Source organism: Amphiura filiformis, chromosome 8 (assembly GCF_039555335.1).
Source record: "Amphiura filiformis chromosome 8, Afil_fr2py, whole genome shotgun sequence".
NCBI classification, from domain to species: domain Eukaryota; kingdom Metazoa; phylum Echinodermata; class Ophiuroidea; order Amphilepidida; family Amphiuridae; genus Amphiura; species Amphiura filiformis.
The window spans coordinates 47,375,065-47,400,056 of record NC_092635.1 but is presented as its reverse complement, the minus strand read 5'-3'; the positions used below and the strand labels follow the sequence as shown (position 1 = coordinate 47,400,056).

The following is a 24,992-nucleotide window of genomic DNA, read 5'->3' as shown; positions in this document are numbered from 1 at the left end:
ACAGATTTTTAATGTTGAGGTCCTACTCTATTCTTTTCATAAAAACAAGCAAGATTCACTTAAATTCAGTACTCTCTAGAGGCTGATATATTTCGCCCAGGCGCTATTTTTACCGGGACTATACAAGGTTACACCAAATGTGGAAGGATTTAGTGTAGTGCCCCTTATAAGGAGAAAAAATTTTTTTTTTTCTTTATTTTTTTAAATATTTTGAAAGAATAGACAGTTTAAAGAATAAGTGCCAAATATTTTTCTTCTATGTATCTTAATTACGTAATGAGAGCGTTTTTTTTTGAAATTTGGCAAATGCCGCTTTTGTCAAATTTGAGCCAAAAAAGCACGTTTATCTTGCATTAGGCCTTTACCCAAAACACGTGATGTAGGCCTATCTAGTTTTACCTCTAAATGCTCAAATTGTCTTTAAATAAAAGAAAGTCACGTCAATAATTAATTGTAAGGGTCCAGTAGCTAAAAATTGGGCAGTGATTCCCCCCCCCCCCCCCCTTCATAAAAACAAGTTTGGAAGGGTTTAAGGACCCGGGCAGATTTATAACCTTCAAACCAAATCAATTAAAATCATAGAAATCTTATTTTTTCACATATCTCGACACTTTGTTCAGCTTTGAAGCCCCCTGACGGAATTATTTCAAGCACGATTTGCATCTAATTTGATTTAAAATTACACATTAACATCTAAACTATCAATATAAATCGAAATTAACATAATTCAAGCAAAAGCTGACTTTAATTTTGCCTGAATTTATCAAAAAGCCGATTATAGCCCCAGTTGAAAAAAGCGCCTTCAAAGGGGGCACACCACTAAATAATCGTCCCATTGAAATACACGTGAAAACACAAGAAAGTAAATTCGTTTTTCTACCCTTTTGCCTAAAGTTGAGAAAATGTCGTATGGATTTTCTAAAAGTATAAAGTCTGAAATTTAATAAAATTTATTTTTTGGGGTCCCTTCAGTCGAAATTTTGAGCTACGGGCACCTGAACAGCGCCCTCACGAATTTCAGCCGACAATTTCGCCTCTTTACCAGTTCCGGCCTTGATATTATTCCGACAGCCTGTCACTAATTCACAATCGATTTGAAACATTTTTGGAACAGATTTTTAATGTTGAGGTCCTACTCTATTCTTTTCATAAAAACAAGCAAGATTCACTTAAATTCAGTACTCTCTAGAGGCTGATATATTTCGCCCAGGCGCTATTTTTACCGGGACTATACAAGGTTACACCAAATGTGGAAGGATTTAGTGTAGTGCCCCTTATAAGGAGAAAAATTATTTTTTTTCTTTATTTTTTTAAATATTTTGAAAGAATAGACAGTTTAAAGAATAAGGGCCAAATATTTTTCTTCTATGTATCTTAATTACGTAATGAGAGCGTTTTTTCCTAAAAATGTCAAATGCCGCTTTTGTCAAATTTGAGCCTAAACAGCACGTTTATCTTGCATTAGGCCTTTACTCAAAACACGTGATGTAGGCCTATCTAGTTTTACCTCTAAATGCTCAAATTGTCTTTAAATAAAAGAAAGTCACGTCAATAATTAATTGTAAGGGTCCAGTAGCTAAAAATTGTGCAGTAATTACCCCCCCCCTCATAAAAACAAGTTTGGAAGGGTTTAAGGACCCGGGCAGATTTATAACCTTCAAACCAAATCAATTAAAATCATAGAAATCTTATTTTTTCACATATCTCGACACTTTGTTCAGCTTTGAAGCCCCCTGACGGAATTATTTCAAGCACGATTTGCATCTAATTTGATTTAAAATTACACATTAACATCTAAACTATCAATATAAATCGAAATTAACATAATTCAAGCAAAAGCTGACTTTAATTTTGCCTGAATTTATCAAAAAGCCGATTATAGCCCCAGTTGAAAAAAGCGCCTTCAAAGGGGGCACACCACTAAATAATCGTCCCATTGAAATACACGTGAAAACACAAGAAAGTAAATTCGTTTTTCTACCCTTTTGCCTAAAGTTGAGAAAATGTCGTATGGATTTTCTAAAAGTATAAAGTCTGAAATTTAATAAAAATTTATTTTTTGAGGTCCCTTCAGTCGAAATTTTGAGCTACGGGCACCTGAACAGCGCCCTCACGAATTTCAGCCGACAATTTCGCCTCTTTACCAGTTCCGGCCTTGATATTATTCCGACAGCCTGTCACTAATTCACAATCGATTTGAAACATTTTTGGAACAGATTTTTAATGTTGAGGTCCTACTCTATTCTTTTCATAAAAACAAGCAAGATTCACTTAAATTCAGTACTCTCTAGAGGCTGATATATTTCGCCCAGGCGCTATTTTTACCGGGACTATACAAGGTTACACCAAATGTGGAAGGATTTAGTGTAGTGCCCCTTATAAGGAGAAAAAATTATTTTTTTTTCTTTATTTTTTAAATATTTTGAAAGAATAGACAGTTTAAAGAATAAGGGCCAAATATTTTTCTTCTATGTATCTTAATTACGTAATGAGAGCGTTTTTTCCGAAAAATGGCAAATGCCGCTTTTGTCAAATTTGAGCCCAAACAGCACGTTTATCTTGCATTAGGCCTTTACCCAAAACACGTGATGTAGGCCTATCTAGTTTTACCTCTAAATGCTCAAATTGTCTTTAAATAAAAGAAAGTCACGTCAATAATTAATTGTAAGGGTCCAGTAGCTAAAAATTGTGCAGTAATTACCCCCTCATAAAAACAAGTTTGGAAGGGTTTAAGGACCCGGGCAGATTTATAACCTTCAAACCAAATCAATTAAAATCATAGAAATCTTATTTTTTCACATATCTCGACACTTTGTTCAGCTTTGAAGCCCCCTGACGGAATTATTTCAAGCACGATTTGCATCTAATTTGATTTAAAATTACACATTAACATCTAAACTATCAATATAAATCGAAATTAACATAATTCAAGCAAAAGCTGACTTTAATTTTGCCTGAATTTATCAAAAAGCCGATTATAGCCCCAGTTGAAAAAAGCGCCTTCAAAGGGGGCACACCACTAAATAATCGTCCCATTGAAATACACGTGAAAACACAAGAAAGTAAATTCGTTTTTCTACCCTTTTGCCTAAAGTTGAGAAAATGTCGTATGGATTTTCTAAAAGTATAAAGTCTGAAATTTAATAAAATTTATTTTTTGGGGTCCCTTCAGTCGAAATTTTGAGCTACGGGCACCTGAACAGCGCCCTCACGAATTTCAGCCGACAATTTCGCCTCTTTACCAGTTCCGGCCTTGATATTATTCCGACAGCCTGTCACTAATTCACAATCGATTTGAAACATTTTTGGAACAGATTTTTAATGTTGAGGTCCTACTCTATTCTTTTCATAAAAACAAGCAAGATTCACTTAAATTCAGTACTCTCTAGAGGCTGATATATTTCGCCCAGGCGCTATTTTTACCGGGACTATACAAGGTTACACCAATGTGGAAGGATTTAGTGTAGTGCCCCTTCAAAGGGGCACACCACTAAATAATCGTCCCATTGAAATACACGTGAAAACACAAGAAAGTAAATTCGTTTTTCTACCCTTTTTGCCTAAAGTTGAGAAAATGTCGTATGGATTTTCTAAAAGTATAAAGTCTGAAATTTAATAAAAATTTATTTTTTTTTTTTCCCTTCAGTCGAAATTTTGAGCTACGGGCACCTGAACAGCGCCCTCACGAATTTCAGCCGACAATTTCGCCTCTTTACCAGTTCCGGCCTTGATATTATTCCGACAGCCTGTCACTAATTCACAATCGATTTGAAACATTTTTGGAACAGATTTTTAATGTTGAGGTCCTACTCTATTCTTTTCATAAAAACAAGCAAGATTCACTTAAATTCAGTACTCTCTAGAGGCTGATATATTTCGCCCAGGCGCTATTTTTACCGGGACTATACAAGGTTACACCAAATGTGGAAGGATTTAGTGTAGTGCCCCCTTATAAGGAGAAAAAAATTTTTTTTTTTCTTTATTTTTTTAAATATTTTGAAAGAATAGACAGTTTAAAGAATAAGGGCCAAATATTTTTTCTTCTATGTATCTTAATTACGTAATGAGAGCGTTTTTCCGAAAAATGGCAAATGCCGCTTTTGTCAAATTTGAGCCAAAAAGCACGTTTATCTTGCATTAGGCCTTTACCCAAAACACGTGATGTAGGCCTATCTAGTTTTACCTCTAAATGCTCAAATTGTCTTTAAATAAAAGAAAGTCACGTCAATAATTAATTGTAAGGGTCCAGTAGCTAAAAATTGTGCAGTAATTACCCCCCCTCATAAAAACAAGTTTGGAAGGGTTTAAGGACCCGGGCAGATTTATAACCTTCAAACCAAATCAATTAAAATCATAGAAATCTTATTTTTTCACATATCTCGACACTTTGTTCAGCTTTGAAGCCCCCTGACGGAATTATTTCAAGCACGATTTGCATCTAATTTGATTTAAAATTACACATTAACATCTAAACTATCAATATAAATCGAAATTAACATAATTCAAGCAAAAGCTGACTTTAATTTTGCCTGAATTTATCAAAAAGCCGATTATAGCCCCAGTTGAAAAAAGCGCCTTCAAAGGGGGCACACCACTAAATAATCGTCCCATTGAAATACACGTGAAAACACAAGAAAGTAAATTCGTTTTTCTACCCTTTTGCCTAAAGTTGAGAAAATGTCGTATGGATTTTCTAAAAGTATAAAGTCTGAAATTTAATAAAAATTTATTTTTTTGGGGTCCCTTCAGTCGAAATTTTGAGCTACGGGCACCTGAACAGCGCCCTCACGAATTTCAGCCGACAATTTCGCCTCTTTACCAGTTCCGGCCTTGATATTATTCCGACAGCCTGTCACTAATTCACAATCGATTTGAAACATTTTTGGAACAGATTTTTAATGTTGAGGTCCTACTCTATTCTTTTCATAAAAACAAGCAAGATTCACTTAAATTCAGTACTCTCTAGAGGCTGATATATTTCGCCCAGGCGCTATTTTTACCGGGACTATACAAGGTTACACCAAATGTGGAAGGATTTAGTGTAGTGCCCCCTTATAAGGAGAAAAAATTATTTTTTTTCTTTATTTTTTAAATATTTTGAAAGAATAGACAGTTTAAAGAATAAGGGCCAAATATTTTTCTTCTATGTATCTTAATTACGTAATGAGAGCGTTTTTTTTTTATTTTGGCAAATGCCGCTTTTGTCAAATTTGAGCCAAATAATCACGTTTATCTTGCATTAGGCCTTTACCCAAAACACGTGATGTAGGCCTATCTAGTTTTACCTCGAAATGCTCAAATTGTCTTTAAATAAAAGAAAGTCACGTCAATAATTAATTGTAAGGGTCCAGTAGCTAAAAATTGTGCAGTAATTACCCCCCCTCATAAAAACAAGTTTGGAAGGGTTTAAGGACCCGGGCAGATTTATAACCTTCAAACCAAATCAATTAAAATCATAGAAATCTTATTTTTTCACATATCTCGACACTTTGTTCAGCTTTGAAGCCCCCTGACGGAATTATTTCAAGCACGATTTGCATCTAATTTGATTTAAAATTACACATTAACATCTAAACTATCAATATAAATCGAAATTAACATAATTCAAGCAAAAGCTGACTTTAATTTTGCCTGAATTTATCAAAAGCCGATTATAGCCCCAGTTGAAAAAAGCGCCTTCAAAGGGGCACACCACTAAATAATCGTCCCATTGAAATACACGTGAAAACACAAGAAAGTAAATTCGTTTTTCTACCCTTTTGCCTAAAGTTGAGAAAATGTCGTATGGATTTTCTAAAAGTATAAAGTCTGAAATTTAATAAAATTTATTTTTTGGGGTCCCTTCAGTCGAAATTTTGAGCTACGGGCACCTGAACAGCGCCCTCACGAATTTCAGCCGACAATTTCGCCTCTTTACCAGTTCCGGCCTTGATATTATTCCGACAGCCTGTCACTAATTCACAATCGATTTGAAACATTTTTGGAACAGATTTTTAATGTTGAGGTCCTACTCTATTCTTTTCATAAAAACAAGCAAGATTCACTTAAATTCAGTACTCTCTAGAGGCTGATATATTTCGCCCAGGCGCTATTTTTACCGGGACTATACAAGGTTACACCAAATGTGGAAGGATTTAGTGTAGTGCCCCTTATAAGGAGAAAAAATTATTTTTTTTCTTTATTTTTTTAAATATTTTGAAAGAATAGACAGTTTAAAGAATAAGGGCCAAATATTTTTCTTCTATGTATCTTAATTACGTAATGAGAGCGTTTTTTCCGAAAAATGGCAAATGCCGCTTTTGTCAAATTTGAGCCAAAAAGCACGTTTATCTTGCATTAGGCCTTTACCCAAAACACGTGATGTAGGCCTATCTAGTTTTACCTCTAAATGCTCAAATTGTCTTTAAATAAAAGAAAGTCACGTCAATAATTAATTGTAAGGGTCCAGTAGCTAAAAATTGTGCAGTAATTCCCCCCCCCCCCCCCCTTCATAAAAACAAGTTTGGAAGGGTTTAAGGACCCGGGCAGATTTATAACCTTCAAACCAAATCAATTAAAATCATAGAAATCTTATTTTTTTCACATATCTCGACACTTTGTTCAGCTTTGAAGACCCCTGACGGAATTATTTCAAGCACGATTTGCATCTAATTTGATTTAAAATTACACATTAACATCTAAACTATCAATATAAATCGAAATTAACATAATTCAAGCAAAAGCTGACTTTAATTTTGCCTGAATTTATCAAAAAGCCGATTATAGCCCCAGTTGAAAAAAGCGCCTTCAAAGGGGGCACACCACTAAATAATCGTCCCATTGAAATACACGTGAAAACACAAGAAAGTAAATTCGTTTTTCTACCCTTTTGCCTAAAGTTGAGAAAATGTCGTATGGATTTTCTAAAAGTATAAAGTCTGAAATTTAATAAAAATTTATTTTTTGGGGTCCCTTCAGTCGAAATTTTGAGCTACGGGCACCTGAACAGCGCCCTCACGAATTTCAGCCGACAATTTCGCCTCTTTACCAGTTCCGGCCTTGATATTATTCCGACAGCCTGTCACTAATTCACAATCGATTTGAAACATTTTTGGAACAGATTTTTAATGTTGAGGTCCTACTCTATTCTTTTCATAAAACAAGCAAGATTCACTTAAATTCAGTACTCTCTAGAGGCTGATATATTTCGCCCAGGCGCTATTTTTACCGGGACTATACAAGGTTACACCAAATGTGGAAGGATTTAGTGTAGTGCCCCCTTCAAAGGGGGCACACCACTAAATAATCGTCCCATTGAAATACACGTGAAAACACAAGAAAGTAAATTCGTTTTTCTACCCTTTTGCCTAAAGTTGAGAAAATGTCGTATGGATTTTCTAAAAGTATAAAGTCTGAAATTTAATAAAAAATTACTGTGTGGGGGTCCCTACAGACGAACTTTTGAGCTACGGGCACCTGAACAGCGCCCTCACGAATTTCAGCCGACAATTTCGCCTCTTTACCAGTTCCGGCCTTGATATTATTCCGACAGCCTGTCACTAATTCACAATCGATTTGAAACATTTTTGGAACAGATTTTTAATGTTGAGGTCCTACTCTATTCTTTTCATAAAAACAAGCAAGATTCACTTAAATTCAGTACTCTCTAGAGGCTGATATATTTCGCCCAGGCGCTATTTTTACCGGGACTATACAAGGTTACACCAAATGTGGAAGGATTTAGTGTAGTGCCCAATTAAAAAAAAAAAAAATTATTTTTTTTCTTTATTTTTTTAAATATTTTGAAAGAATAGACAGTTTAAAGAATAAGGGCCAAATATTTTTCTTCTATGTATCTTAATTACGTAATGAGAGCGTTTTTTCCGAAAAATGGCAAATGCCGCTTTTGTCAAATTTGAGCCAAAGAAGCACGTTTATCTTGCATTAGGCCTTTACCCAAAACACGTGATGTAGGCCTATCTAGTTTTACCTCTAAATGCTCAAATTGTCTTTAAATAAAAGAAAGTCACGTCAATAATTAATTGTAAGGGTCCAGTAGCTAAAAATTGTGCAGTAATTACCCCCCCTCATAAAAACAAGTTTGGAAGGGTTTAAGGACCCGGGCAGATTTATAACCTTCAAACCAAATCAATTAAAATCATAGAAATCTTATTTTTTCACATATCTCGACACTTTGTTCAGCTTTGAAGCCCCCTGACGGAATTATTTCAAGCACGATTTGCATCTAATTTGATTTAAAATTACACATTAACATCTAAACTATCAATATAAATCGAAATTAACATAATTCAAGCAAAAGCTGACTTTAATTTTGCCTGAATTTATCAAAAGCCGATTATAGCCCCAGTTGAAAAAAGCGCCTTCAAACGGGGCACACCACTAAATATTCGTCCCATTGAAATACACGTGAAAACACAAGAAAGTAAATTCGTTTTTCTACCCTTTTGCCTAAAGTTGAGAAAATGTCGTATGGATTTTCTAAAAGTATAAAGTCTGAAATTTAATAAAATTTATTTTTTTGGGGTCCCTTCAGTCGAAATTTTGAGCTACGGGCACCTGAACAGCGCCCTCACGAATTTCAGCCGACAATTTCGCCTCTTTACCAGTTCCGGCCTTGATATTATTCCGACAGCCTGTCACTAATTCACAATCGATTTGAAACATTTTTGGAACAGATTTTTAATGTTGAGGTCCTACTCTATTCTTTTCATAAAAACAAGCAAGATTCACTTAAATTCAGTACTCTCTAGAGGCTGATATATTTCGCCCAGGCGCTATTTTTACCGGGACTATACAAGGTTACACCAAATGTGGAAGGATTTAGTGTAGTGCCCCCTTATAAGGAGAAAAAATTATTTTTTTTCTTTATTTTTTTAAATATTTTGAAAGAATAGACAGTTTAAAGAATAAGGGCCAAATATTTTTCTTCTATGTATCTTAATTACGTAATGAGAGCGTTTTTTCCGAAAAATGGCAAATGCCGCTTTTGTCAAATTTGAGCCAAAAAAGCACGTTTATCTTGCATTAGGCCTTTACCCAAAACACGTGATGTAGGCCTATCTAGTTTTACCTCTAAATGCTCAAATTGTCTTTAAATAAAAGAAAGTCACGTCAATAATTAATTGTAAGGGTCCAGTAGCTAAAAATTGTGCAGTAATTACCCCCCCCTCATAAAAACAAGTTTGAAGGGTTTAAGGACCCGGGCAGATTTATAACCTTCAAACCAAATCAATTAAAATCATAGAAATCTTATTTTTTTCACATATCTCGACACTTTGTTCAGCTTTGAAGCCCCCTGACGGAATTATTTCAAGCACGATTTGCATCTAATTTGATTTAAAATTACACATTAACATCTAAACTATCAATATAAATCGAAATTAACATAATTCAAGCAAAAGCTGACTTTAATTTTGCCTGAATTTATCAAAAAGCCGATTATAGCCCCAGTTGAAAAAAGCGCCTTCAAAGGGGCACACCACTAAATAATCGTCCCATTGAAATACACGGAAAACACAAGAAAGTAAATTCGTTTTTCTACCCTTGTGCCTAAAGTTGAGAAAATGTCGTATAGATTTTCTAAAAGTATAAAGTCTGAAATTTAATAAAATTTATTTTTTGGGGTCCCTTCAGTCGAAATTTTGAGCTACGGGCACCTGAACAGCGCCCTCACGAATTTCAGCCGACAATTTCGCCTCTTTACCAGTTCCGGCCTTGATATTATTCCGACAGCCTGTCACTAATTCACAATCGATTTGAAACATTTTTGGAACAGATTTTTAATGTTGAGGTCCTACTCTATTCTTTTCATAAAAACAAGCAAGATTCACTTAAATTCAGTACTCTCTAGAGGCTGATATATTTCGCCCAGGCGCTATTTTTACCGGGACTATACAAGGTTACACCAAATGTGGAAGGATTTAGTGTAGTGCCCCCTTCAAAGGGGGCACACCACTAAATAATCGTCCCATTGAAATACACGTGAAAACACAAGAAAGTAAATTCGTTTTTCTACCCTTTTGCCTAAAGTTGAGAAAATGTCGTATGGATTTTCTAAAAGTATAAAGTCTGAAATTTAATAAAAATTTATTTTTTTGGGGTCCCTTCAGTCGAAATTTTGAGCTACGGGCACCTGAACAGCGCCCTCACGAATTTCAGCCGACAATTTCGCCTCTTTACCAGTTCCGGCCTTGATATTATTCCGACAGCCTGTCACTAATTCACAATCGATTTGAAACATTTTTGGAACAGATTTTTAATGTTGAGGTCCTACTCTATTCTTTTCATAAAAACAAGCAAGATTCACTTAAATTCAGTACTCTCTAGAGGCTGATATATTTCGCCCAGGCGCTATTTTTACCGGGACTATACAAGGTTACACCAAATGTGGAAGGATTTAGTGTAGTGCCACCATAAAAGAAAAAAAAATTATTTTTTTTCTTTATTTTTTTAAATATTTTGAAAGAATAGACAGTTTAAAGAATAAGGGCCAAATATTTTTCTTCTATGTATCTTAATTACGTAATGAGAGCGTTTTTTCCGAAAAATGGCAAATGCCGCTTTTGTCAAATTTGAGCCAAAAAGCACGTTTATCTTGCATTAGGCCTTTACCCAAAACACGTGATGTAGGCCTATCTAGTTTTACCTCTAAATGCTCAAATTGTCTTTAAATAAAAGAAAGTCACGTCAATAATTAATTGTAAGGGTCCAGTAGCTAAAAATTGTGCAGTAATTACCCCCCCCCCCTCATAAAAACAAGTTTGGAAGGGTTTAAGGACCCGGGCAGATTTATAACCTTCAAACCAAATCAATTAAAATCATAGAAATCTTATTTTTTTCACATATCTCGACACTTTGTTCAGCTTTGAAGACCCCTGACGGAATTATTTCAAGCACGATTTGCATCTAATTTGATTTAAAATTACACATTAACATCTAAACTATCAATATAAATCGAAATTAACATAATTCAAGCAAAAGCTGACTTTAATTTTGCCTGAATTTATCAAAAAGCCGATTATAGCCCCAGTTGAAAAAAGCGCCTTCAAAGGGGCACACCACTAAATAATCGTCCCATTGAAATACACGTGAAAACACAAGAAAGTAAATTCGTTTTTCTACCCTTTTGCCTAAAGTTGAGAAAATGTCGTATGGATTTTCTAAAAGTATAAAGTCTGAAATTTAATAAAATTTATTTTTTGGGGTCCCTTCAGTCGAAATTTTGAGCTACGGGCACCTGAACAGCGCCCTCACGAATTTCAGCCGACAATTTCGCCTCTTTACCAGTTCCGGCCTTGATATTATTCCGACAGCCTGTCACTAATTCACAATCGATTTGAAACATTTTGGAACAGATTTTTAATGTTGAGGTCCTACTCTATTCTTTTCATAAAAACAAGCAAGATTCACTTAAATTCAGTACTCTCTAGAGGCTGATATATTTCGCCCAGGCGCTATTTTTTACCGGGACTATACAAGGTTACACCAAATGTGGAAGGATTTAGTGTAGTGCCCCCTTCAAAGGGGGCACACCACTAAATAATCGTCCCATTGAAATACACGTGAAAACACAAGAAAGTAAATTCGTTTTTCTACCCTTTTGCCTAAAGTTGAGAAAATGTCGTATGGATTTTCTAAAAGTATAAAGTCTGAAATTTAATAAAAATTTATTTTTTTGGGGTCCCTTCAGTCGAAATTTTGAGCTACGGGCACCTGAACAGCGCCCTCACGAATTTCAGCCGACAATTTCGCCTCTTTACCAGTTCCGGCCTTGATATTATTCCGACAGCCTGTCACTAATTCACAATCGATTTGAAACATTTTTGGAACAGATTTTTAATGTTGAGGTCCTACTCTATTCTTTTCATAAAAACAAGCAAGATTCACTTAAATTCAGTACTCTCTAGAGGCTGATATATTTCGCCCAGGCGCTATTTTTACCGGGACTATACAAGGTTACACCAAATGTGGAAGGATTTAGTGTAGTGCCCCTTATAAGGAGAAAAAATTATTTTTTTTTCTTTATTTTTTAAATATTTTGAAAGAATAGACAGTTTAAAGAATAAGGGCCAAATATTTTTCTTCTATGTATCTTAATTACGTAATGAGAGCGTTTTTTTCCGAAAAATGGCAAATGCCGCTTTTGTCAAATTTGAGCCAAAAAGCACGTTTATCTTGCATTAGGCCTTTACCCAAAACACGTGATGTAGGCCTATCTAGTTTTACCTCTAAATGCTCAAATTGTCTTTAAATAAAAGAAAGTCACGTCAATAATTAATTGTAAGGGTCCAGTAGCTAAAAATTGTGCAGTAATTACCCCCCCTCATAAAAACAAGTTTGGAAGGGTTTAAGGACCCGGGCAGATTTATAACCTTCAAACCAAATCAATTAAAATCATAGAAATCTTATTTTTTTCACATATCTCGACACTTTGTTCAGCTTTGAAGCCCCTGACGGAATTATTTCAAGCACGATTTGCATCTAATTTGATTTAAAATTACACATTAACATCTAAACTATCAATATAAATCGAAATTAACATAATTCAAGCAAAAGCTGACTTTAATTTTGCCTGAATTTATCAAAAAGCCGATTATAGCCCCAGTTGAAAAAAGCGCCTTCAAAGGGGGCACACCACTAAATAATCGTCCCATTGAAATACACGTGAAAACACAAGAAAGTAAATTCGTTTTTCTACCCTTTTGCCTAAAGTTGAGAAAATGTCGTATGGATTTTCTAAAAGTATAAAGTCTGAAATTTAATAAAATTTATTTTTTTGGGGTCCCTTCAGTCGAAATTTTGAGCTACGGGCACCTGAACAGCGCCCTCACGAATTTCAGCCGACAATTTCGCCTCTTTACCAGTTCCGGCCTTGATATTATTCCGACAGCCTGTCACTAATTCACAATCGATTTGAAACATTTTTGGAACAGATTTTTAATGTTGAGGTCCTACTCTATTCTTTTCATAAAAACAAGCAAGATTCACTTAAATTCAGTACTCTCTAGAGGCTGATATATTTCGCCCAGGCGCTATTTTTACCGGGACTATACAAGGTTACACCAAATGTGGAAGGATTTAGTGTACTGCCCACTTATAAAGAGAAAAAATTATTTTTTTTTCTTTATTTTTTTAAATATTTTGAAAGAATAGACAGTTTAAAGAATAAGGGCCAAATATTTTTCTTCTATGTATCTTAATTACGTAATGAGAGCGTTTTTTCCGAAAAATGGCAAATGCCGCTTTTGTCAAATTTGAGCCAAAAAAGCACGTTTATCTTGCATTAGGCCTTTACCCAAAACACGTGATGTAGGCCTATCTAGTTTTACCTCTAAATGCTCAAATTGTCTTTAAATAAAAGAAAGTCACGTCAATAATTAATTGTAAGGGTCCAGTAGCTAAAAATTGTGCAGTAATTACCCCCCCCTCATAAAAACAAGTTTGGAAGGGTTTAAGGACCCGGGCAGATTTATAACCTTCAAACCAAATCAATTAAAATCATAGAAATCTTATTTTTTCACATATCTCGACACTTTGTTCAGCTTTGAAGCCCCCTGACGGAATTATTTCAAGCACGATTTGCATCTAATTTGATTTAAAATTACACATTAACATCTAAACTATCAATATAAATCGAAATTAACATAATTCAAGCAAAAGCTGACTTTAATTTTGCCTGAATTTATCAAAAAGCCGATTATAGCCCCAGTTGAAAAAAGCGCCTTCAAAGGGGCACACCACTAAATAATCGTCCCATTGAAATACACGTGAAAACACAAGAAAGTAAATTCGTTTTTCTACCCTTTTGCCTAAAGTTGAGAAAATGTCGTATGGATTTTCTAAAAGTATAAAGTCTGAAATTTAATAAAATTTATTTTTTGGGGTCCCTTCAGTCGAAATTTTGAGCTACGGGCACCTGAACAGCGCCCTCACGAATTTCAGCCGACAATTTCGCCTCTTTACCAGTTCCGGCCTTGATATTATTCCGACAGCCTGTCACTAATTCACAATCGATTTGAAACATTTTTGGAACAGATTTTTAATGTTGAGGTCCTACTCTATTCTTTTCATAAAAACAAGCAAGATTCACTTAAATTCAGTACTCTCTAGAGGCTGATATATTTCGCCCAGGCGCTATTTTTACCGGGACTATACAAGGTTACACCAATGTGGAAGGATTTAGTGTAGTGCCCCCTTCAAAGGGGCACACCACTAAATAATCGTCCCATTGAAATACACGTGAAAACACAAGAAAGTAAATTCGTTTTTCTACCCTTTTGCCTAAAGTTGAGAAAATGTCGTATGGATTTTCTAAAAGTATAAAGTCTGAAATTTAATAAAAAGTTATTTTTTTGGGGTCCCTTCAGTCGAAATTTTGAGCTACGGGCACCTGAACAGCGCCCTCACGAATTTCAGCCGACAATTTCGCCTCTTTACCAGTTCCGGCCTTGATATTATTCCGACAGCCTGTCACTAATTCACAATCGATTTGAAACATTTTTGGAACAGATTTTTAATGTTGAGGTCCTACTCTATTCTTTTCATAAAAACAAGCAAGATTCACTTAAATTCAGTACTCTCTAGAGGCTGATATATTTCGCCCAGGCGCTATTTTTACCGGGACTATACAAGGTTACACCAAATGTGGAAGGATTTAGTGTAGTGCCCCCTTATAAGGAGAAAAAATTATTTTTTTCTTTTTATTTTTTAAATATTTTGAAAGAATAGACAGTTTAAAGAATAAGGGCCAAATATTTTTCTTCTATGTATCTTAATTACGTAATGAGAGCGTTTTTTTCCAAAAAATGGCAAATGCCGCTTTTGTCAAATTTGAGCCAAAAAAGCACGTTTATCTTGCATTAGGCCTTTACCCAAAACACGTGATGTAGGCCTATCTAGTTTTACCTCTAAATGCTCAAATTGTCTTTAAATAAAAGAAAGTCACGTCAATAATTAATTGTAAGGGTCCAGTAGCTAAAAATTGTGCAGTAATTACCCCCCCCCCCCTCATAAAAACAAGTTTGGAAGGGTTTAAGGACCCGGGCAGATTTATAACCTTCAAACCAAATCAATTAAAATCATAGAAATCTTATTTTTTCACATATCTCGACACTTTGTTCAGCTTTGAAGCCCCCTGACGGAATTATTTCAAGCACGATTTGCATCTAATTTGATTTAAAATTACACATTAACATCTAAACTATCAATATAAATCGAAATTAACATAATTCAAGCAAAAGCTGACTTTAATTTTGCCTGAATTTATCAAAAAGCCGATTATAGCCCCAGTTGAAAAAAGCGCCTTCAAAGGGGCACACCACTAAATAATCGTCCCATTGAAATACACGTGAAAACACAAGAAAGTAAATTCGTTTTTCTACCCTTTTGCCTAAAGTTGAGAAAATGTCGTATGGATTTTCTAAAAGTATAAAGTCTGAAATTTAATAAAATTTATTTTTTGGGGTCCCTTCAGTCGAAATTTTGAGCTACGGGCACCTGAACAGCGCCCTCACGAATTTCAGCCGACAATTTCGCCTCTTTACCAGTTCCGGCCTTGATATTATTCCGACAGCCTGTCACTAATTCACAATCGATTTGAAACATTTTTGGAACAGATTTTTAATGTTGAGGTCCTACTCTATTCTTTTCATAAAAACAAGCAAGATTCACTTAAATTCAGTACTCTCTAGAGGCTGATATATTTCGCCCAGGCGCTATTTTTACCGGGACTATACAAGGTTACACCAAATGTGGAAGGATTTAGTGTAGTGCCCCCTTCAAAGGGGCACACCACTAAATAATCGTCCCATTGAAATACACGTGAAAACACAAGAAAGTAAATTCGTTTTTATACTCTTTTATCTAAAGTTGAGAAAATGTCGTATGGATTTTCTAAAAGTATAAAGTCTGAAATTTAATAAAATTTATTTTTTGGGGTCCCTTCAGTCGAAATTTTGAGCTACGGGCACCTGAACAGCGCCCTCACGAATTTCAGCCGACAATTTCGCCTCTTTACCAGTTCCGGCCTTGATATTATTCCGACAGCCTGTCACTAATTCACAATCGATTTGAAACATTTTTGGAACAGATTTTTAATGTTGAGGTCCTACTCTATTCTTTTCATAACAACAAGCAAGATTCACTTAAATTCAGTACTCTCTAGAGGCTGATATATTTCTTGCCCAGGCGCTATTTTTACCGGGACTATACAAGGTTACACCAAATGTGGAAGGATTTAGTGTAGTGCCCCTTATAAGGAGAAAAAATTATTTTTTTCTTTTTATTTTTTAAATATTTTGAAAGAATAGACAGTTTAAAGAATAAGGGCCAAATATTTTTCTTCTATGTATCTTAATTACGTAATGAGAGCGTTTTTTTCCGAAAAATGGCAAATGCCGCTTTTGTCAAATTTGAGCCAAAAAGCACGTTTATCTTGCATTAGGCCTTTACCCAAAACACGTGATGTAGGCCTATCTAGTTTTACCTCTAAATGCTCAAATTGTCTTTAAATAAAAGAAAGTCACGTCAATAATTAATTGTAAGGGTCCAGTAGCTAAAATTGTGCAGTAATTACCCCCCCTCATAAAAACAAGTTTGGAAGGGTTTAAGGACCCGGGCAGATTTATAACCTTCAAACCAAATCAATTAAAATCATAGAAATCTTATTTTTTTCACATATCTCGACACTTTGTTCAGCTTTGAAGCCCCCTGACGGAATTATTTCAAGCACGATTTGCATCTAATTTGATTTAAAATTACACATTAACATCTAAACTATCAATATAAATCGAAATTAACATAATTCAAGCAAAAGCTGACTTTAATTTTGCCTGAATTTATCAAAAAGCCGATTATAGCCCCAGTTGAAAAAAGCGCCTTCAAAGGGGCACACCACTAAATAATCGTCCCATTGAAATACACGTGAAAACACAAGAAAGTAAATTCGTTTTTCTACCCTTTTGCCTAAAGTTGAGAAAATGTCGTATGGATTTTCTAAAAGTATAAAGTCTGAAATTTAATAAAATTTATTTTTTGGGGTCCCTTCAGTCGAAATTTTGAGCTACGGGCACCTGAACAGCGCCCTCACGAATTTCAGCCGACAATTTCGCCTCTTTACCAGTTCCGGCCTTGATATTATTCCGACAGCCTGTCACTAATTCACAATCGATTTGAAACATTTTTGGAACAGATTTTTAATGTTGAGGTCCTACTCTATTCTTTTCATAAAAACAAGCAAGATTCACTTAAATTCAGTACTCTCTAGAGGCTGATATATTTTGCCCAGGCGCTATTTTTACCGGGACTATACAAGGTTACACCAAATGTGGAAGGATTTAGTGTAGTGCCCCCATATGGACGCACACCACCATTTCAGCGTCCCATTGAAACACACGTGAAAACATGTCTATGTATCATTGATAACTGTATGAATCTTGAGCTGACAGATTGATCCGTGTTGACCATCACACTGCATAATTATAGCTTCTTAAACATATTAAGATGAATCTACTTATATATGCTTTCTGCAATTACAAAATTAATCAACGTAAGTCGCACACACATTCTCTTCACAGCATAGTGATAAATTCAAAGCTAAAAACCCCTCAGGCCAAGTACCCTGCCTTGAGATTGATGGAGAGAAACTAACCCAATCGGTGAGTATAAAACATGCTACAAACCTCTTGAACGGGTTTTTTTTTCAGAGCCACCGAATCTTCAGTAGGAATGACGCCTTTTATAGACCTGTTTCCCTCTTTCCCATCATGCCCTATTCCAGGGGGGTATGAGTGTCGCAAAATACATCATCTCCCCGGGGGAGTACAGAGTTATGTTCATTACATTCTGGAATACGGACATTTCGCCTGGTGCCTTCATCACAAAAAAGGAATCACCGATAATCATGATAATGTCGCACGATCACTAATACCTTTCGGGGATAAAAAAACAACAACAACATTTCTATGCCTTATTGACATGGTGTCGTCGCGAAAAAAAGTTTCCTGTTATTGAATCCTAACTTTGTATACATTTTATAGACCTAGAGGTGGAAAACTAATGACGGGACACGCAGTGATATTTTGTCGGCGTCCGTTTCACTTTTTTCGGAGATGAAAATAAAATGTAAACAATAATCTCTTACACAGATGCTCTGCATCGCTCCGTAACTGCATCACTCGTGTATTCAATAATTGCATAATTAGTAACATCGATGGCCTTTACGATAATCCGCATATATGGAATCAGTATGCCCATATTAAGACAAAATAATTGCAAAGACCATCGGATGCACACGATGTATGAGGTTGATGAACTACGTCATACGCCCTGGAATAGTGCATTGTGGGATAGAGAGGAAAGGGTCAATAAACGACTCTCTGCAGAGCCACAAACCTTTAGTGAACAAGGTTCAGTCCGATTTAACAACTCTTTTCATAACCACCAAATATTTAGTAGGAAAGAGAGAGAGAGCTACTATAAACGACTATTTTCAGAGCCACAAACCTTTCAGTGAACAAGGGGCAGTCCGATTGAACGGCTCTTTTCAGAGCCACCAAATCTTCAGTAGGAAAGAGTCGCGTACTATAAATGACTATTTTCAGAGCCACAAACCTTCAGTGAACAAGGGGCAGTCCGACTGAACGGCTCTTTTCAGAACCACAAATCTTTAGTACGTAATAGACACCTACTATAAACGACTCAATTCAGAGCCACCAACCTTCAGTTTCCAAGGGGGAGTTCGATTGAACGGCTCTTTTCAGAGCCACCAAATTTGTAGTAGGAAAGGAACCTTCTATAAACGACTCTTTTCAGAGCAATCACTTAATTTTTATGTAGATATAGGGCAATCTACTTGTATATCATTGGGTAAGGGGCCTCGTGCCAAGTATGATACTTGGTAGACAAAAAGGTGAAGGTAAAAGTTCATGCTTAGCTTTTTCAGCCACTACCAATTTACACTTAGGGGAAGTGAAGCAAACGGAATTAAGTACCTTGTACAAGGACACAACACGTTGACTGTGATGTAACTTGAACCTATAACATTATGATTACGAGTTTATAAACAACGGCCAGTTTATAAGCAAAAACTCCCAATGTGCTGATGAGCGGTATGAGCTAATCCTGACGAAATTGAGTTTCACACATGTACCTGTCTAACAGGAACCCGTAGAAATTCGGATCTGCAGTATACCATTAACATAGTTCCTGGCACTTCCTTTGCTTCATTGACATTCAATATTTTACTCGGCGTTGTAAAAAAAACCATTCTCATACGTTTGTGTAACCAATTCCATTGGCATAAAAGTTCGAAAATCAATTTCAGACGGGCACGATACATGAGATTATGTATAGTTTGTTTGTCCACAAATGTGATTCCATTTGGTCACAAACATAATAATTACCATGTCTTATTAACGATAAGTATTGTCATATTTTCAGCTCGCCATTATTGAGTATTTGGAGGAAACAAGACCTAAACCTGCACTTCTCCCAGCAGATCCCAAAGAGAGAGCGATCGTAAGTACAATGCCTGAAATGTTTGAAGTTTACACAGGGGCGTAGCAAGAGCCAGTGAAGAGCCTAGGGGCCCGTGGACAAGGAGCAGTGAGGGAAGGGACCCTTTTAACATATCCTTTATCATCCCTTTATCAGCCTTAGCTTCTGAACCCTTGGGCCTCTGGACTTAGTCCACCCTGTTCATCCGCTTGCTACGCCCGTTAGTTTGCATAATGAAAACATCAATTATCGACAGGGCCGTCACTAGACTATTTTCTCAGGGGGGTGTCGAGAATTTTTTTTTCTGGTATATGGCCGAATTTTCCTCTTGGTGGCTCATGGGTAAGGCAACATTATTGCCACCTCTGGCTCTTCGGATAGAAAAACACCCCTCTCCTACAACTGTATCCGTTTTTTCCAAGCTGTCCCCAGAATTCCTTTACCGGGGAAAGCGCACCAAAAGTTGACAAAGTGCGCACGTAGCGGGTGAAAATGTGCTATTTCAATGCTAAAATTCAACGGGGAATGTACCGGAGTCACCGAGCCAAATCGTCCCACTGATCTGAAAGAACATTACTGTGACAAATGTGCAATATCAATTCTAAAATGAACAAAATTTAGGACAACTTGTGCCCTAAAATCGTGCCAAAGGAAGATTCATCTAGGCCTTTTACAACTTTTGGTTAATTTAGTCCCGGTATTTTTATCCAGTATACAAGTTTAATGCTCCATACTTTCCGGGCATCAGAGGAGCTGCCCTAGCACTTATATTATTCATGATTTACATTATAGAAAGGATGGAATTATAACTATCATTTTTGAGATTCGTGTTCAAGTTCAAGATGAAAAAAAAAGAAATTTCCAATGGGACGTTTCTCATATCTACTCACAGAATGGTTTTAGCGATTAATGCGCGCGGCAATTTGGCATACTAAATAGGCCAAAATGGGGTTAATTTTGGGTCTAAAATAGACCAAAAGGAAGATGCAAATCGTAAATTTATCTGTCGACTGAGCAGGGGAGGACTCAAGAGACGGACTTGCCACCCTGTCCTATGGCTAATCTCAATTGGTGCTGATGAACGGTGGCGTAGATGGCTTTTTGACATTGAGGGAGATGGGGATGAAAAAAAATTCTTGAAGTATAGTGAATCCAGCAATCTTTGGCGACAGAATAAGTTTATGGTATTGAAGCTTAACTGGTGAAATATGGTGCAAAAGTGGAATAAATTCGCGCAAAAAATGACACATTTGTGGCTAAAATGGCCAAATATGAGGTTAATTTGGTCAGAAACCCACATACAGGCGTCAACATTGGGCCCCAAGCAAAATATTGAAGGGATTTATCCCCCACCTCCCGGAATCTACGCCTGCTGATGAAGGGTTCGGTGTGGACATGGTGGAGGTGATTACTGGTGATGGGAGGCGCACATATTTTGCCGATCTTGTAAAATATTAGTTCTTTGTCTGCATCACCTCAACGCGCCTGGCCAACATCATTGTAGGCCCAATATAGCTGCCTAACCGGTCCAATAGGCGCTATATTACGAACTTATTGTAGTTTTTACCTCCTCTATCCCTCTCTCCACCCACTCTCTCCCTGAGACGAATATATATATATATATTCGTCTCAGCTTTCTCCCTCCCTCCCTCTCCCTCTCTCCTCTCCCCTCTTTCTCTTCCCCTTCTCTCTCCCTTCTCTTCCTTTCTCTCTTTTTCCTTTTTTGGAATCGCCAGGGGTGTCGCACCCCTGCACCCCCCATGGCGACGGGCTTGATTATCGAAGCATGTGTAAAATCATAAGTGAAGAGGTAAAGAAGAGGACGAAGAAAAGATGATACTGGATGATGATGATGATGATGATGATGATGATGGATGATGATGATGATGATGATGATGATGATGATGATGATGATGATGATGATGATGATGATGATTTAGTGCGATATCTTGTCATTTATAAGCTTTGTTCTGATCAGCATCAATTATTCAACTAAGAATTTGTTTGTTTTCATCACTTCAGGTCCGCCAGATTTCTGAAGTCATCGCGTCAGGCATTCAGCCAAACCAAGTAATGTGATTATTTTTCTTATTTTGCCTGACCCGATCCATATCACTCATTAATAAACCATTATGGCATACATCATGTTTCGACTATTTGAATGGGTTTGCCATCTTTTGTCATTTAATAATCAAAGTATAAAATAGCAGAAATTTTTCTTTGGGTCCTAAGGAGTCAAACAATCAATGGTCACATATCTCTAGAATGCCCAATTAATGAGATATAGGATCCAAAGAAAAATTTCTGCTATTTTATACTTTGATTAAAGGAAAAAATTGCGGTAGTACGCAACTTCACGCTTATACTGGGTCGTCAATGGTCTCTATCTTCGACTATATTCAACGATATAAATTATTATATTGTATTATATGTTATAAAATTTATATACCTTTTCATCCGGTTGACTTCCTTTTGCAATAATTGAAGGAAATCTCTTAAAATGCCTCTCCGTTTTTACCATATTTATTTATGATTTAAATATTCTACCACACATTTAAAGTTGATTATTCACCACATATTTAGAGTTGAATCTTCTACCATACATTTAGAGTTGAATCTTCTACCGCACATTTAGAGTTGAACCATCTATAACACATTTTATATTTAGAGTTTAGTCTCCTACCACATATTTAGAGTTGAATCTTCTACCTCACATTGTAGAGTTGAATCTTCTACAGCACATTTAGAGTTCAATCTACCACAAATTTAGAGTTGAATCTTCTACCGCACATTTAGAGTTGAACCATCTATAAAAGTTTAGTCTCCTACCACATATTTAGAGTTGAATCTTCTACCTCACATTGTAGAGTTGAATCTTCTACAGCACATTTAGAGTTCAATCTACCACAAATTTAGAGTTGAATCTTCTACCGCACATTTAGAGTTGAACCATCTATAACACATTTTATATTTAGAGTTTAGTCTCCTACCACAAATTTAGAGTTGAATCTTCTACCTCACATTGTAGAGTTAAATCTTCTACAGCACATTTAGAGTTCAATCTACCACAAATTTAGAGTTGAATCTTCTACCGCACATTTAGAGTTGAACCATCTATAACACATTTTATATTTAGAGTTTAGTCTCCTACCACAAATTTAGAGTTGAATCTTCTACCGCACATTTAGAGTTGAATCTTCTACAGCACATTTAGAGTTCAATCTACCACAAATTTAGAGTTGAATCTTCTACCGCACATTTAGAGTTGAATATTCTACCACGTTAGAGCTGAATAGAGTTGAATCTTCTACCACACAGAGTTGAATAGAGTTGAATCTTCTACCGCACATTTAGAGTTGAATCTTCTACCACGTTAGAGTTGAATCTTCTACCACATATTTAGAGTTGAATAGAGTTGAATCTTCTACCGCACATTTAGAGTTCAATCTACCACACATTTAGAGTTGAATCTTCTACCACACATTTAGAGTTGAATCTTCTACCACACATTTAGAGTTGAATCTTCTACCACACATTTAGAGTTGAATCTTCTACTGCACATTTAGAGTTGAATCTTCTACCGCACATTTAGAGTTGAATATTCTACCACGTTAGAGCTGAATAGAGTTGAATCTTCTACCACATATTTAGAGCTGAATAGAGTTGAATATTCGACCACGTTAGAGCTGAATAGAGTTGAATCTTCTACCACACATTTAGAGTTGAATATTCTACCACGTTAGAGCGGAATAGAGTTGAATCTTCTACCACACATTTAGAGTTGAATCGTCTACAGCACATAGACATTGATAGAGTTGAATCATATTTAGATTTAAACCTGCTACCAGAGTCAGACCAATAGCTTCTTGTATATGGCAGGGCCTATACTAATCATTTTAGGATAACATTAGTGTCAGAAATAGTTTCTATTTTGTGTCTGCGGCTGCTGACGAGTTGAAGTTGATTGCGAACTATTTTGAATTGCGAATGACGGCTGCGATGGAATGAGAGTATCACAACCAAAGCTTTACTAGTCTGAATGCTTTGCGAGCTGATTAAGTTGCTCAGATATTGGCATTTGAAAAGTGTACTCTGTAAAGTGGCCTGCATGCTATTGACCAAATTCAGCTCAACATGCTCAAGGTCGCGGAATTTGCGGCAAAAATGTGGAATTTGACTTTTTTCTTATGACTTCACCTGGGGGCACAAAAAGTATCCACGGCCAATGATAGAACAAAATTCCAGAGGTCGGGTGTACATCCATTCTGTTTTAAATTAGCATGGAAAGACCCGTTCGCGAATTTGGGCGCCACCTTAGACTCAGGTACACTTTTGTTTTTGTTGTTGTGTCTGGATTTATTTTAATCGTCATGATTCAATGAACATGCAAGCAGCTTTGATGTTTTAGTAGTTGTATACTATGACCATAACGACACATGAACTCACCCCCACACAACATGCACACACACACAGCAGCAAATGAAACAAAGTTTTTCATGTGAGTTAAAGATACTGCCTGTATATAATATATATAGTTAGTTAGTTAGCGCCCTCCAATGATGCTTTGCGTTAGCGCCCTCCAATGATGCTTTGCATCAAAGTGTTCTTGTATAGTACTGGATGGACTGGAGTTATACATATCATAATTACAAAATGATTGAAATTCACTGTCATGAGTCAAGAAAGTTTTGATTTATTTATTTTCATTACCAGTAGGCCATTAGCGGAACTGTGTCCTTTTTAAGGAGTCTTCTTGTCAGTCTAGTTTGTTTCTGTAGCATGGTAGCTGATGGTGGGATCTGTAATCACTGAAGACGAATCTTGCTCCTCTTCAATGGATGGCTTCACTTTTTCCCCCATCAACTCTTTTGTATGAGGATTCCACACTGTTCAGCAATCTGCTATAAGTCAGGACAGGCTTATGGGCCTAAGTGTCTAGTGAAACATTTAAAATTTTACAAATTGAGTTCGGGCCCTTTTTTGTTTTAAAAAGCAATGATATAGGCCCTATAATGTAAAAATGATGCACCAAATGGCTTCAATTGGACCTTCATTTTTCAAAATTTTCAAACTTCTGAGGGGGATCATCCCCCTCCTGTTTTTGCTTCTGTATTTCACGCCCAGCACTTGGTGTTTTAACCAATAATTTATATAAATAACAGTGAAAAAAAAGTGGTTTCAATTGGCCTGTCATTTCAAAAATTTCAGATTTTTGAAACTAAAATTTTACACAAAAATAATGAAATAATGGTCCACCATTTGGATTCAATTAGGTCTTCATTTTCCAAATTTTTCTTACTTCTGAGGGGGCCACATCCCCCATCAGACACCCCCTGCGTGACTCAACTTTATGGGTAGGCCTACATATAAAGCAATAATTAATAAAATCAAAGTCAAAATCTATCTACGGATGGCTTCAACAGTTTTTTGGCAAATTTTGGGCTTTTTCAAACTAAAACTTTACACAACAATAGTGACAAAATGGTCCACCAAACGGC

The 24,992-nt window shown here is 36.1% G+C and overlaps 1 protein-coding gene across 1 annotated transcript in view; it reads left to right on the top strand.

The window, feature by feature from the left end:
- LOC140159583 (maleylacetoacetate isomerase-like) overlaps positions 1–24,992 on the top strand; it is a 36,756-nt gene that overhangs the window by 9,763 nt on the left and 2,001 nt on the right. Inside the window, exons 2-4 of the mRNA XM_072183075.1 lie at positions 17,574–17,654; positions 19,438–19,515; positions 21,517–21,564. Coding sequence (XP_072039176.1) covers positions 17,574–17,654; positions 19,438–19,515; positions 21,517–21,564 — 207 coding nt within the window. The remainder of the gene's footprint in view (positions 1–17,573; positions 17,655–19,437; positions 19,516–21,516; positions 21,565–24,992) is intronic.